This window comes from Pelodiscus sinensis, chromosome 21, assembly GCF_049634645.1.
Source record: "Pelodiscus sinensis isolate JC-2024 chromosome 21, ASM4963464v1, whole genome shotgun sequence".
NCBI classification, from domain to species: Eukaryota; Metazoa; Chordata; order Testudines; family Trionychidae; genus Pelodiscus; species Pelodiscus sinensis.
In genome coordinates, this window is record NC_134731.1 from 12,407,503 (window position 1) to 12,420,926 (window position 13,424).

At 43.1% G+C, this 13,424-nt stretch overlaps 1 protein-coding gene across 7 annotated transcripts in view; it reads left to right on the forward strand.

The window, feature by feature from the left end:
* The window catches only part of RAP1GAP2 (RAP1 GTPase activating protein 2), a 373,682-nt gene extending 362,451 nt beyond the window's left edge, over positions 1-11,231 (forward strand). For all 7 annotated transcript variants that reach the window (XM_075904877.1, XM_075904876.1, XM_025179236.2 and 4 more), the window contains 2 exons: positions 488-526; positions 4,576-11,231. In XM_075904877.1, the coding sequence (XP_075760992.1) occupies positions 488-526; positions 4,576-4,589 (53 nt within the window). In that variant the 3' untranslated portion in view covers positions 4,590-11,231. The remainder of the gene's footprint in view (positions 1-487; positions 527-4,575) is intronic.
* The last annotated feature ends 2,193 nt before the right edge of the window (positions 11,232-13,424 follow it).

Below are 13,424 nucleotides of genomic sequence, written 5' to 3' on the forward strand. Positions count from 1 at the left end.
CAATGAGTTACCAGAGTCGACATCATACATGCCAATTTAACAGAGACACACCAGCCCAGGAAGTGCCCACAACAGTCACCAAAGCATGCCATTCCCAAAGAGATTTTAATTTCTTCTGGCGTCAGGTGGCTCAGTCGTGCAAACTGGATAGAAGGCTTCTTTTATAGCAAGGAATGGGGGAGGCAGAAAAAGGGATTGGGAGATGCAGAGGCTCTGTTCAGGGCCAGTCCCTGTGTGATATCAGCGGGCCATCAGCTAGAGGTGGTCCAAATGCTTCAAAATTGCGATGAGTTGTCATTGTAAAAAATTTGTCGGCATTTTGTCCTTTATTTTTTCCATCCATTCTGATCCTAACAATGTGAATGTGAATGTAATTTCTGACCTTCCTGCCAGCCTGGGGCAAGTTAGGAAATACCGGAGGTACAGGGTAAAAAGCTTTTTACACAAAGCTATAGGACAAATCTGTATTGTGCTTATTTTCTTTTAGACTCACTAGCAGGAGCCAGACATCATGAACTTGTAAAAGGTAAGTGTTTTGTAATATGCTCTAAGATGATTAGTCCACCCCCCCTTCCAATGTATGTACAGTGCATGTACGTTGGTTTTGTCTAGCTTAAAAAGGGCTCTAGAAGTGATCCTGTCAATTAGACCAGTAAGTCTAACATCAGCACCAGGCAAATTAGTTGAAACTATAGTTAAGAATAGAATTGTCAGACACCTAGATGAACATAATCTGTTGGGGAAAGTCAACATGGTTTCTGTAAAGGGAAATCATCCCTTACTAATCTGCTAAAGTTCTTTGAGGGGCTCAACAAACGTATGGACAAGGGGGATCCAGTGGATATAGTGTACTTAGATTTCCACAAAGCCTTCAACAAGGTCCCTCACTAAAGGCTCTTAAGTAACGTAAATTGTCCTGGGATAAGAAAGAAGGTCCTCTCATGGATTGATAACTGGTAAAAGACAGGAAACAAAGGGTAGGAATAAATGGTCAGTTTTCAGAGTGGAGAGAGGTAACTAGTGGTGTCCCCCAAGGGTCCGTACTGGGACCAATCCTATACCAGAGAAAGGAGTAAATAGTGAGGTGGCAAAATCTGCAGATGATACTAAACTGCTCAAGATAGTTAAGACCAAAACAGAGTGTTAAGAGCGTCAAAAGGATCTCACAAAACTAAGTGATTTTAATGTTGATAAATACAAAGTAATGCACATTGGAAAAAGTATCCCAACTAAACATACAAATGGTCTAAATGCAGATGAAGTGGGTTGGGCTCATGAAAGCTCATGATACCATCTACGTGTTTTGTTAATCTTTAAGGTGCTGCAAGACTATTTGTTGTTTTTTAAGTTCTTTCCAGTTACAGATTCAGGGTGTGTCTACACTGCAGGGCTTAACTCAAAATATGCTTCTCAAATTGAGCTACATCAATTGCAAATCTTATTTCAAAATAGCTTATTTAGAAATAAGGAGCCTCTGCACAGCACTTATTTCGAAATAGAGCACTCTTCCTCTGACTTCCCTTACTCCTCGTACAATGAGGGTTACAGGAATCAGAGTAAGAAGTCCTCCAGCTTGACAGTATTTTAACACTATTTCAAAATAACTGCTTTCTGTGTAGATGTGAACTAAATTATTTTGGAATAGCCCTAGTTATTTCGAAATAGTGTTGCAGCGTAGACTTAACTCAAAAAAGCAAACAGAATGTTAGGAATCATTAAAAAAGTGATAGGCTGTGTCTACACTGGGCCACTTATTCCAGAAAAGCAGCCGCTTTTCCGGAATAAGCTGCGAGCTGTCTACACTGGCCCCTTGAATTTCCGGAAAAGCAGTGACGATCTAATGTATGAAATCAGCTGCTTTTCCGGAAAAACTATGCTGCTCCCGCTCGGGCAAAAGTCCTTTTTCCGGAAAACTGTTCAAGAAAAGGGCCAGTGTAGACAGCACAGTAGTGTTTTCCGCAAAAAAGTCCCGATCGCGAAAATGACGATCGGGGCTTTTTTGTGGAAAAGCGCTTCTACATTGGCCATGGACGCTTTTCCGGAAAAAGGGCTTTTCCGGAAAAGCATCCTGCCAATGTAGAAGCTCTATTTCCAGAAATACTTATAATGGAAAACTGTTCCGTTTTAAGCATTTCCGGAAAATCATGCCAGTGTAGACGTAGCCATAGAGAATAAGATAGAGAATATCTTATTGCCTCTTTATAAATCCATGCTACTCCCACATCTTGAATACTGTGTACAAATGTGGTTGCCTCATCTCAAAAAAGATATATTGGCATTGGAAAAGATTCAGAAAAGGGGTCTTTTATAGAGGTCTGTAGTATCATGACAGATATGGAGAAAGTGAATAAGGAAAAGTTATTTATTTGTTCCCATAAGAACAAGGGATCACCAAATGAAATTAATGGGTAGCAGGTTTAAAACAAACAAAAGGAAGTTTTTCTTCATGCAGTGTACAGTGAACGTGTGGAACTCCTTGCCAGAAGATGTTGTGAAAACCAGGACTTTAACAGGGTTCAAAAGAGAACTGGATAAATTCATGGAGGTTAGGTCCATCAATAGCTATTAGCCAAAATGGGTAGGAATGGTGTCCCTGGCCTCTGTTTGTCAGGGGCTGGAAATGGATGACAGGACAGGGATCACATGACGATTACCTGCTTTGTTCACTTCCTCTGGGGCACCGGGCATTGGCCACCGTCAGAAAACAAGATATTCGGCTAAATAGACCTTTGGTCTGACCCAGTATGGCTGTTCTTATGTTCTTAATTTTCAAAGCCCAAATGGGGTTTCCACCCGTTCCCTTTTGCAGTGATTATCTGGCAGACTAACAGATCTCATTGTGCTAAGGTCAACAGTTTTAGCTGTTGCACTGCTTTTTAAAGGAGTGGTTAGCATTTTTACAGTGAAACTAAGGATGTGTTTTGTTCACTCTCATAATTGAAAAAAAAAAGTCAGGCTGAGTAAATTGCTCAAATATCCTCCCTCACATTCCTGTTTGCAAAACAAACAGAAGTCACTTCCCTCCCCCCCCCCCCCCCCCCACACACACTCACCAAACAAAAACAGGACAGCCAGATAGACATTTGGGCAGGACTCATGAATGGAAACATTCAACTCATAAGGCAAATTTTTGCAAATCTTAGCAGTTTTTCAACTTGTAACAATCTGGGGGGAGGGCAAGGTGTCCCTGTTCAGTTCTGAATTAGGTTTGCCAGGTGTCCGGTTTTGACCCGGACAGTCCAGTATTTGAGCTTTCTGTTCGGGAAGCAAATTGAGAAAATAGAAATGAGAAAATAGAAATGTCCGGTATTTTCTAAATAAGATGTAATGTCGATTGTGATGTACTGTCAAGTGTATCCGAAATTTTTGTTGAAACCATCTGGCAACCCTATTCTGAATAGATAGGTGTCCACAGCAGGAAAAGCCTGCACCAGAACAGGCAACAACTCTGTTTCATCAGAGAAGCCCCGAGGTTTGTCTCTTCTGTTTAATTGGTGGCCCCCTCCAAATCCAGGTTGAAATACACTGGTGAGCCACCTCGGGGAACTTGCAAGTAGGGATGTGAAAATGTGTATAATTGAGTAACTGTGTAACTGCTGAAAATTTCAGTGGTTACATGCGGGGCGGCAGTAGGCTTCCCTGGAAACTGGTGCACTCTGGGAGACGGCTTTTAAGTGGGCTTCTGGCACATACAGGCTTCCACCTGCTGCTCCACTCATGGGAGCTGGCTGCTGCCCTGTGCTGCTGCCTCTGATACAGAGGCAGCAGAGCACAGTGGTAGTCAGCTCCCCGGAACCAGTACGTGTCAGGAGCTGGCTTTTAAGTCAGGTCCTGGCTTGCACCAGCTCCCACTTGCAGCCTCAATCCTGGGGAGGTCCCACACTGCTGCTCTGATACAGCCTGCGTGTAACTGGGAATGTTCACCAATTAGCCCAGCCTTATCAGAGAACCATTTCCATAGTTAAACATTCACATCCCCACTTGCAAGGCCAAGGCCCCCATCCAGTGTTGGAAATTTTGTAGTTTTATTGCAGGTCTTGTGGTCTTTCTGGTTTTCCTTAAAGCCCCCGCTGGTAGAGTCATGTTACTTCACAAAAAGCTCAGCATTCATTCAATTACAAAGCTTCTTAAGCCCTCCTAGTTGGGGTGAACAGCTTCAAACCATGAGCGCTAAAGACTCAAAACCCAGCAGTGTCCCAACAAGTATAATTTTTAAAAAATCAGACAATTTTCAAACCTGACTCATGAGTCGTCAGTATTTAAGACTTAGCAGTGCTGTAAGCTATAACTCTTCTGTGACTTCAGGGGGTAATGGAGAGACACCGCAATTGTGAAAAACCTGGCCTTTCCTTTTTAGGAGCGATGAATACTCTGAGCGAGTCATATGAGCCTGACTCGAAGCGGCTTCTGCTCAGACCACACTTTCACTTGCAGGTGAAAGTTTTTACAGCCTCGTAGTGCTTGGTAGCACTCAAGGGGCATGTCCTCTTCCTACTATCACTGACACTCGTGAGAATTTTCTCTTTTTCCCAATCGCTGATGTTTTTACGCTCTCTTGTTTCCTTTCTTTGGCAGGTTTTCTGTTATAACAAAGGGAAAACTCTTCTCTTCCACTATCAAATGGGAAACCCCATGAGCTACACGAATAGCAATGGCCACGCTGCATTGTGAGCTCTTCACCCACTCAGCTGTACCTTTAAGTGAGTCGAGAAGAAACTGCCATCTAGTAGTAACGTCTGTATTCTAACAAGAACCCATCAGTGCAGAATGGTAACACATTGCTCGACTCCCGTTTTGTCTGATAAACCCTCCATTCTCGCACTGCATCTGGAAATGCATTTCTGCCATGTACTTGAAGTCCCTTCACCCTCTCGCTCGGTACTCTGAAACGTGCTAACCTTGTGTGCACCTTGTATGTACGGTAGCTATTTGTCTTAAGATGAGTGCTGTTCATCTTGTGTTGCTTGGACTGGGAAAAGACAGTTCAATGACAAATCCTGTTTCCTCTAGGCTTTTTCATATTGCAGTTCTGTGTCTATCCATTTGCGCTCGCAGATGATTTTCTTTATCGAGAAAGTAGGCAGGACAGCTATTCTCTGTTGGCTCAGGATGTCTCTGTGCTTTGTTTTTAATTACCCAATGAAAAACAACTGGTCAGGTTTCTTTGGTTTGTTGTTAAGGGTGGGGGGAGCTTGCACAAGTTCTTTCAAACCTATTTATTTGTCTCTTAGCTTGGACAGGAGGGCTTTCCTCCACCTCCGTTAAGGGATTTTGGAGCAAATCAAAGGCAAAATTCTGTGCTGCTGAAAATCAGATCTCTGTTGACTTCAGAGAAGCACCAAGGAGGGAGTCCTGGGTTTTTTTCCTGGCCCCTGTGAGTAAACTTGGGCAGTAACTTCTGTCTGCCTGTTCCCTTCCCCTGAGTTGGGGTGGGAGCTGTCGCAGAAGATGGGCTTGTTCAGTGCCTAGCACAATAGGACCTCCAGGCACTCACACACTGGAAATAATAGTAATGGAGGTGCCACCATTTTACTTTAGAGAATTTGGCTATCACTCTCGAGGAGGACAGATGGGCTGGAGAATATCCATGTGGCTGAAATCTCTCTCCAGCAAACAAATGATAAGCTGTTAAGATGCTGACTTTTGTTGTTTGTGTAAATTCACTTGGCAGGACTGCATAACACACCAGCTTGGAGAAAGTGCCTCCCCTTTGCTGTGTAATGGCTTATACGCATGCTGCGGGGAGGAACTGCTAAGGCAAAATAGGGCCGGGAAGAATGGGAAAAAATGCAGTGAAAAGAGAGTGATGCATGAGCAAACACCACACTCTCATAACCAAAAACCCACGTCTCCAGCTATTGCTCTACAGCCCCCTGATTCCACATCCCCTTGGGGGGAATGCTGGTTCATGCAAACAGGGCTTTAATAAGGTTCTCCTTTGGTTGGGCTGCGTCCGTGCGGGTCATATTTTTATAGGGGCTGGGATGGTACACAAGAGCCTGCAGAATAACCTGGGCCCACACAAGCTCCTGGGAGATATCACCAGAGATTCTGCATGTCACCCACGTAGTAAAGTAAGTTTGCTACTAGAAAAGGGGCATAGATGGGAGAGCAGGGTGTAAAATGTATAAATATACAACAGATTTACAGGGTTGTGAGAAGAGTCAGGCATCTTCCCCCCCCCCCCCATTTTTTGTTCCACTTGATGCTTTTTAGATTTCACTCCCACCTCCTAGGTCAGTTCATCAGTGTTACCCCAAGGGCATTGTTGAAGAACACCTCGATCCCTTACTACAGCTCAATTGCTGTGGACAAAGAGCTAGGACCTGAGCGTCCCCACAGTTCAAATGCAGAAATTTAATCAGCCACCAGGGTGTGAATGTATGTCTGTTGCCCTGCACTTTTTATTTCAGTGCAATGTGAGCGTGGGACGACATCATTCTGATTGGCTGCTTTGCACCATGTGACTGACAGGACAAGGTGTACTGCAAGACAATGGAGATTAGCGTCTGGCTGATTGTTTAAACTTCTAGTACTATGGGAACCCATTACATTAATAAAAGAACCTTTTATTTTTATCAGCAGCTGAATTGCAGCGAGAGGGGGAAGTGCTTTCTATAAATAAAAACCCTTTTCTCCTGCCCCCACGTGCTCACAGCAGCCCCAAAAGGAGCTACTAAGCTGCTGTTGTGGCGTGGTGACTGACTGATTGCAGCCAGGGCTACACTCAACCTGGAAGATTGGGTTAAAGTATACACTTCTAGCAAGTACTCCCGTCAGCTTTCCTTACGCCTTGCGACTGCCAGGAGTACCAGTGCTGACTGGCACTGCCCTCAGCGTTCGATTTAGTGGGTCTTAACTAGACCCGCTAAATTGAATGCCAGAAGAACGATCTCCAGCATGGCAAGTGAAGACGTGGCCTATTAAGTAGATCTCAAAAGCACCTACTTACTGCCTTTTATGTACCAGAGCATCACCAAGTGATGCTCCAGTGACATTAATGGAGCTATGCTGACTTTCACCAATGTAACAAATGTTAGGTTCAGGGGAAAGACTGTTAATATTTTTTCAGTAACTGACTTGTTCCTCCAGAAAAATGGAGGGAAAGAGAGTGTGGTTTTGATGACACATGGTAAAGAGTTAGTAAAGTATTTGCCCATAAAAGACACTTTAGCGTTATTTCATATTATGTATTGAAATACTAGTGGATCTATTGCACTTTGTGGTCCTTTTCTCATCTCCTGCATGACAACTTGTACCTAGCAACTTTCACCTAATTCTGAAGGTGGGTGCAAGTAACCAGTTTCATTTTGATACCAGGAACTGTCATTACCACACTCAATTTCCAATAGATATAGCGAGCTTCCTTTTTCTGGGTCTTATGGAGGATCCCTTTCAAAGCCCACTGATGTCAAACGGAGTCTTTCCACTGGAGGGGTTGGGGATGAGACCCATTCTGTTAGCATGCTAAAAAGAAGCTTGTCATTTTACACTGCCGCCATTGTGGAAACAATTTTTCCCCTTTAAATCAATCCAGTGGATTCACTGCCTCACTAAATGAAGGTCTTCACATAGAAAATGTCCATACTTTCAACTTCAAATGGATGCCTACCCTTTGGATGCCTAATTTGTGGTATAAGTGCAAAATTGGGCACCCTAATATAAGCACCCCACTATGAAAATTGTGCACTCCCTCCAATCAATCATAATGTGCCAAAGAAAAGTTTAAAATACACGGGCATAACAAGTTGACGTGCGGTATTTTCAAGCGGCCCATAGAAGGTGGACTGCTTCACATGGGCATATCATGTAGGAGATTTGATTGCAGTTTTACTAGGACTACGAGTCATGTAGTTCCTTTGACTTTAATTTCATTATCCTGGATTTAACCCCATACTGGTCATGTGCCATGCCAACGTGGGCATATGCGTGCCCGGGCTTTGGAGAGAGTCTGAAATTTTGGTTACGGCAAACACAAAGGCTACGTCTACACTGGCAGCTTCTTGCACAAGAATGCTTTTGTGGAAGAATTCTTGTGCAAAAACTTCCACAAGAGAGCGTCTACACTGCAATGTGCTTTTGCACAAGAGATGTGCTTTTGCACAAGAGCATCCATGGCAGTGTAGACGCTCTCTTCCGCAAGAAAGCTCTGATGGCCATTTTAACCATAGGGGCTTCTTGTGCGAGAAATTCATGTTGCCTGTCTACACTGCCCTCTTCTGGAAGAGCTTTTGCACAATAGGGCTTATTCCTCATGGGAAAAGGAATAACTCTTCCGGAAGAAGCCCTGTTTTACAATGCTATACTGTAAACTTACTTCTGGTAGAACGCTCGTGCAGTGTAGACAACCGGCAAGTTTTTGCGGCAGAAGGACTGTTCTTCTGCAAGAAACTGCCAATGTAGACGTAGCCAAAGTATGTGGAACCAAACGTTCATTGTCAGTCAGCAGCACCCTGCAGTTTTGATTTAACAAAACAGATACGTACAGGTGCCTACACATAGTTTGCCAATGTAAAATCCAAACTAATTGCCATAATGAGAGCTTGTAACTAGAACAGCAGAGGAAGTAAAGGCCAAAAGACAAATTAGTCTCTCTGAGACCAGAATGGTTTTCTTTATTAGTTCACTCTCTGTAAAGCTGTATTTTTAAACCAAAATTCCTTTCTCTGAATAGAATTTAAATGCTAAAAATGAATATTTTGTTTAAAGAAGGTAAAAGCAGAGTCTCTGAAGTCTGATTTGCAGCAGTAGCTACAGACATCTCAGGTTCAAAACATTTTAAAGGACAGTGCTCACATTTCAGTGCACCAGGGAAGCATCTTTTTTCTTCACTCTTTCCCTTAAATATTGAATAATTTCCTCAAGTCATATACCAAAATGTCACCTGCTAGTGGGTTTTTTTTGTATTTCAGTGGGCTACTTTGATTCTACAGAAGTCATCTTTAGCTTAAATGTTGATCTCTGTGAGATTTTTTTGAAAGCATTAAGATGTCTTGAGGCATTTCATCAGAACCTGATTTTTCAGTAAGATTTGGAAAAGTCATTTGAATGTGATCCATACAATATGGCTGGGAAAGTTTGACCATAAATGAGAGTTATATAGCAAAGTGGACTCTTCAAAATACTAAGCCCACTGAATTTCAGAGGAGATGGAGAATGAAGGTTCTTGCCTAAAGTTTTCAGAAGTAGCCAAACATTTCAAGAGGTTCAGCCTGATGAGTCTCAGATACTTTTTGCCCTTTACCACTTGTCAGTTGTTCCACAGGATCTTTAATGATCACAAGCGTAAGGGTTTTAATGCTGTTGTCCTTATCAAATTCCAGTACAATTACTTTCAGTCTAATTACCTCCCTTTGTAGTTTTAAGGATGTATGGTATTCTGCTTCACTTTGTGTCCCAAACTGTTGTGCTATCAATCAGCAGCATCTACACATTAGTAGTGGGTGAAAAGATACCTGTACATATTTCCAAACACTTTGGACTGCTAAGAACTATATAAGACATGAGAGGAAACCCTCAATAGTTCTATTTAAAACACTAAATTCTAAGCCAGTGAATTTTTCCAGTCTATGTGGAAAAGGGGATTCATTAATCAGAAACAAGGTATTTCTGTAATCCTGCATACGGTCAACAAAACCCCCAGGGATTTCTATGGGACACAAACTCCAATTGATGATACGAGCCTAGTGTCCTGGTGTGTTTTACCTTCTTGCACTAATCTTTTACTGTATTCATATGGGTACTATGGAAGTGCAAACACTGTATATTTATTTAGTTTCCAAATAAGAAATTCAGGGCCAGATGCTCAGCTGGTACAAATCATCATCGCTCCACTGACTTAAACAAAGGCCTGGCCCCCCAAGGTGTGAATTATTTTATGCTTTAACTTTTCCATCACTTATTTGAGCACTAAGGGGAAGAGGTTCACCACTCTAATCTGCAGCATATTTTGCACCATAGACCTTCCACAGGGTTCACGGCGGACTCTAGACAGACATGACGAGGTTTTTTTTTCTAAAGCTCCTAAGGGAGTTAGCCGCATGAGTCTGCAAGACTTGTGCTCCTAAGCTGCTGAATCTCTGAAACCCCCATCCCAATACATATATATATATACTATGAAATCCCAGGCTACGTCTAAACTGCAATGCTACTGAAATAGCTGTTCCATGTCTTTTGAGTGCACCTGCTATTTTGAAATATTACAGGCTCACTATTCCAACATCCCTGTAAACCTCATTCCACAAGGAGTAAGGGGCATTTCGGAATAGCAATTTATTTCGAAATAAGTGCTGTGTAGACAGTGCCTAATTTCAAATTAAGCTATTTCAAAATTGACTCGAAATAAGTTACGCAATTTGCGTAGGTGAACTTGCGTAGCTTATTTCGAGCTCCGGGTGCAGTGTAGATGCACCCTCACATTGCAGCTAGGCGATCTCAAGGCTGACTGGAATGGAGAATTATATCTTACCTCTCATATGTCTTACATCCTCAATAAGGGGACTGGTTTGCAGCCATGTATGCAAACTACAGCATGTAAGTGCTTTCCTCATTCAAAGCCACAGAAAACATGGACCTGAAAATGCTTTTCTGAAAAGGGATGTACTGAAGCACATATTGAACTGCTTTTCTGATCTGGAGCTTTGGTGAATATCACGAGGCAGGGCCAACCGGCCAGCTGGTGTAAATGGAAACATTAAAACCACCTGAGGATCTGTGCCAAAGATTTTTCAGCTGTCTTTGGGCCTGTTTGTGAGAGGCATTTAGCATGTACAAATGCCACTGACTTCTATGGAGAATGCAGGGTTCAGCACCTTTGCAGAGCAGTTCTTTGATCCATGCTACAAATTCTGTTTCATTTTAACATGGTTTCAGGTTTCCTTTTTTTCCTCCAAATCTTAAAGCATGCTTTCATTTTTTTTTGTCATGAATGTAGCACTGTATGAAATCCTGCAAAGGATTTTCTAAATGTTAGAATGTGATGAAAGGGAACAGTGTGGGGAAAAATATTCTTAATGAAATGTATCTGACAAAAAATATTTTTTTGGTAGAGAGGCGATGCTTTGTAGAGTTTCTGGTTACCTATGTTTGTGTAAATATGTACATTTAATTTATTGCTATGGTAGCATATTGTATTTGTTATGTATAAAACTAATTCTAAAGGTTCAGAAATGTATATTTTGTTGCTTAACCGTGTCTTTGCAAAGTTCACAATAAATAACATATTTTGTGCCTGTAAGTGTACTAGGATTTATGTGAACTGATAAATCATTTGGTTTCAACTGAACCTTGGGGTTTTATGCCGGTTCACCTCCCTGAACTACAGCAATGAGATCAGACACAGGGCCTAAAGGAAAGCAAATGTAAATTCCTGACTAAATCATATAAGCCAGATACTCGGTTGGTGTAAATTGGCATTGATCCACCAATTACAATGGCCAGTTTCCATCACATGAAGGTCTTTACTCGATAGTTACCAGCTGTGAAGTATATTTTAAGACACCTTTTCAAAATGGAAAACTGATCTAATACATGGTGGGCCAAATTTTGTTCATTTCTACTGGTATAAAATAGGGACGTAAGTGAGTAGTCAAGCACTTGACTACTAGATAAGGCTAAGCTTATTGGGTAGTCGAGTACTTGACTACTCGCTCTGCCCCCACCCCCACTTGCTGCCTCTATATGAGAAGCAGCAAGGGGGAGGGAAAGACAAGAGCTGGTGCTGGGGGGAGCCAGCATCCTGCTGCCTCTATCAGAGGCGGGGACACTGCCGCAAAGCTGAGGCTCACTGCGGGCAGAGACTGCTTTGGCAACATCCCCTGTCTGCAGGGGTCCCAGAAGAGAGCTGGGCCCCACACAGCTGGGGCTGCTACTGGAGCAGCTCCTGCCTGCAGACAGCCCAGGCTGCTGCAAAGAGGGGTTGCTGGACCCAGCACGATTTGGGACCAAGCAGTCCCGGCTCACACCAGTCTGGGACCGCCGCGCCTCTGCATTTTAAAAGTTTTTCTGTTAAAAGTATTTCCGCAAAAGAGCGTCTAGATTGGCAAGTGCTTTTGCGCAAAAGCATCCATGCCAATCTAGACACGCTTTTGAGCAAGAAAGCTCCGATGGACATTTTAGCCATCGGGCTTTCTTGTGCAAAAAATTAAGGTGCCTGTCTACACTGGCCCTCTTGCGCAAGTATTCTTGTGCAAGAGGGCTTATCCCTGAGCGGGAGCGTGAAAGTATTTGCACAGGAAGCACTGATTTTGTACATTACAAAGTCAGTGCTCTTGCACAAATTCAAGCAGCCAGTGTAGACAGCTGGCAAGTTTTTGTAACATAGTATAGTCATTCCTGATTTGCTTAGTGTAACTGAGGACACAATTTGGAACCATTTAAGCATGTAAGTTCCAATGGGACTTGCGCATGTGTGTTAAGTTAAGAATGAAGCGAATATGTGGCCATTTAAATCTGCTATTGAAGGTAGGTGTTATCAATTCCAGCTGCCACAAAATCCAGACTGCCACCGCCTTAATTCAAAGTTAAAACAGCAACTGCGTGCCCTTGCTTTTCATGAGCTGAGTTGCCCTCAAATAGATTTTCTGAATCAGCAGTCTCATAGCTGGTGTTTTTCTTGCTTTTAATGTCATGAATTACTTACATAAAAAACCCATGAAGTAAGGCCATTTTAATACCATTTCCAGACATCATGTCTTTTTACAATATTAAGCTCCATAAAACTATGTCTTTAAGATGAACACGATACCCCAAAGTGAATATTTTTCTCTCTTGGGTTAAGAGCACCTTCAATAACAGGCTTTTCAATATCAATGCTCTGTAGAAAGGCAACAAGTAGTCCTGTAGCACTAGATAGCGGGGTGTACGGGTCCCTCCCAGGGTATGTCTACACTACCCTCCTAGTTCGAACTAGGAGGGTAATGTATGCATACCGCACTTGCTAATGAAGCCCGGGATTTGAATTTCCCGGGCTTCATTAGCATAAGCGGGGAGCCGCCATTTTTAAATCCCCGCTGCTTCGAACCCCGTGTAGCGCGGCTACACGGGGCTCGAACTAGGTAGTTCGGACTTGGGTGCCTATTCCGAACTACCGGTACACCTCGTTTCACGAGGAGTAACGGTAGTTCGGAATAGGACCCTAGTCCGAACTACCTAGTTCGAGCCCCGTGTAGCCGCGCTACACGGGGTTCGAAGCAGCGGGGATTTAAAAATGGCGGCTCCCTGCTTATGCTAATGAAGCCCGGGAAATTCAAATCCCGGGCTTCATTAGCAAGTGCGGTATGCATACATTACCCCGCTAGTTCGAACTAGCGGGGTAGTGTAGACATACCCCCAGATCCTCTACTCCCAGCCTGCTCCTGCATTCAACCTCCAAGCTAGACCCCGCCCATCCCTTCCTGGACCCATTTTGTCATGGTGGGTGGTTG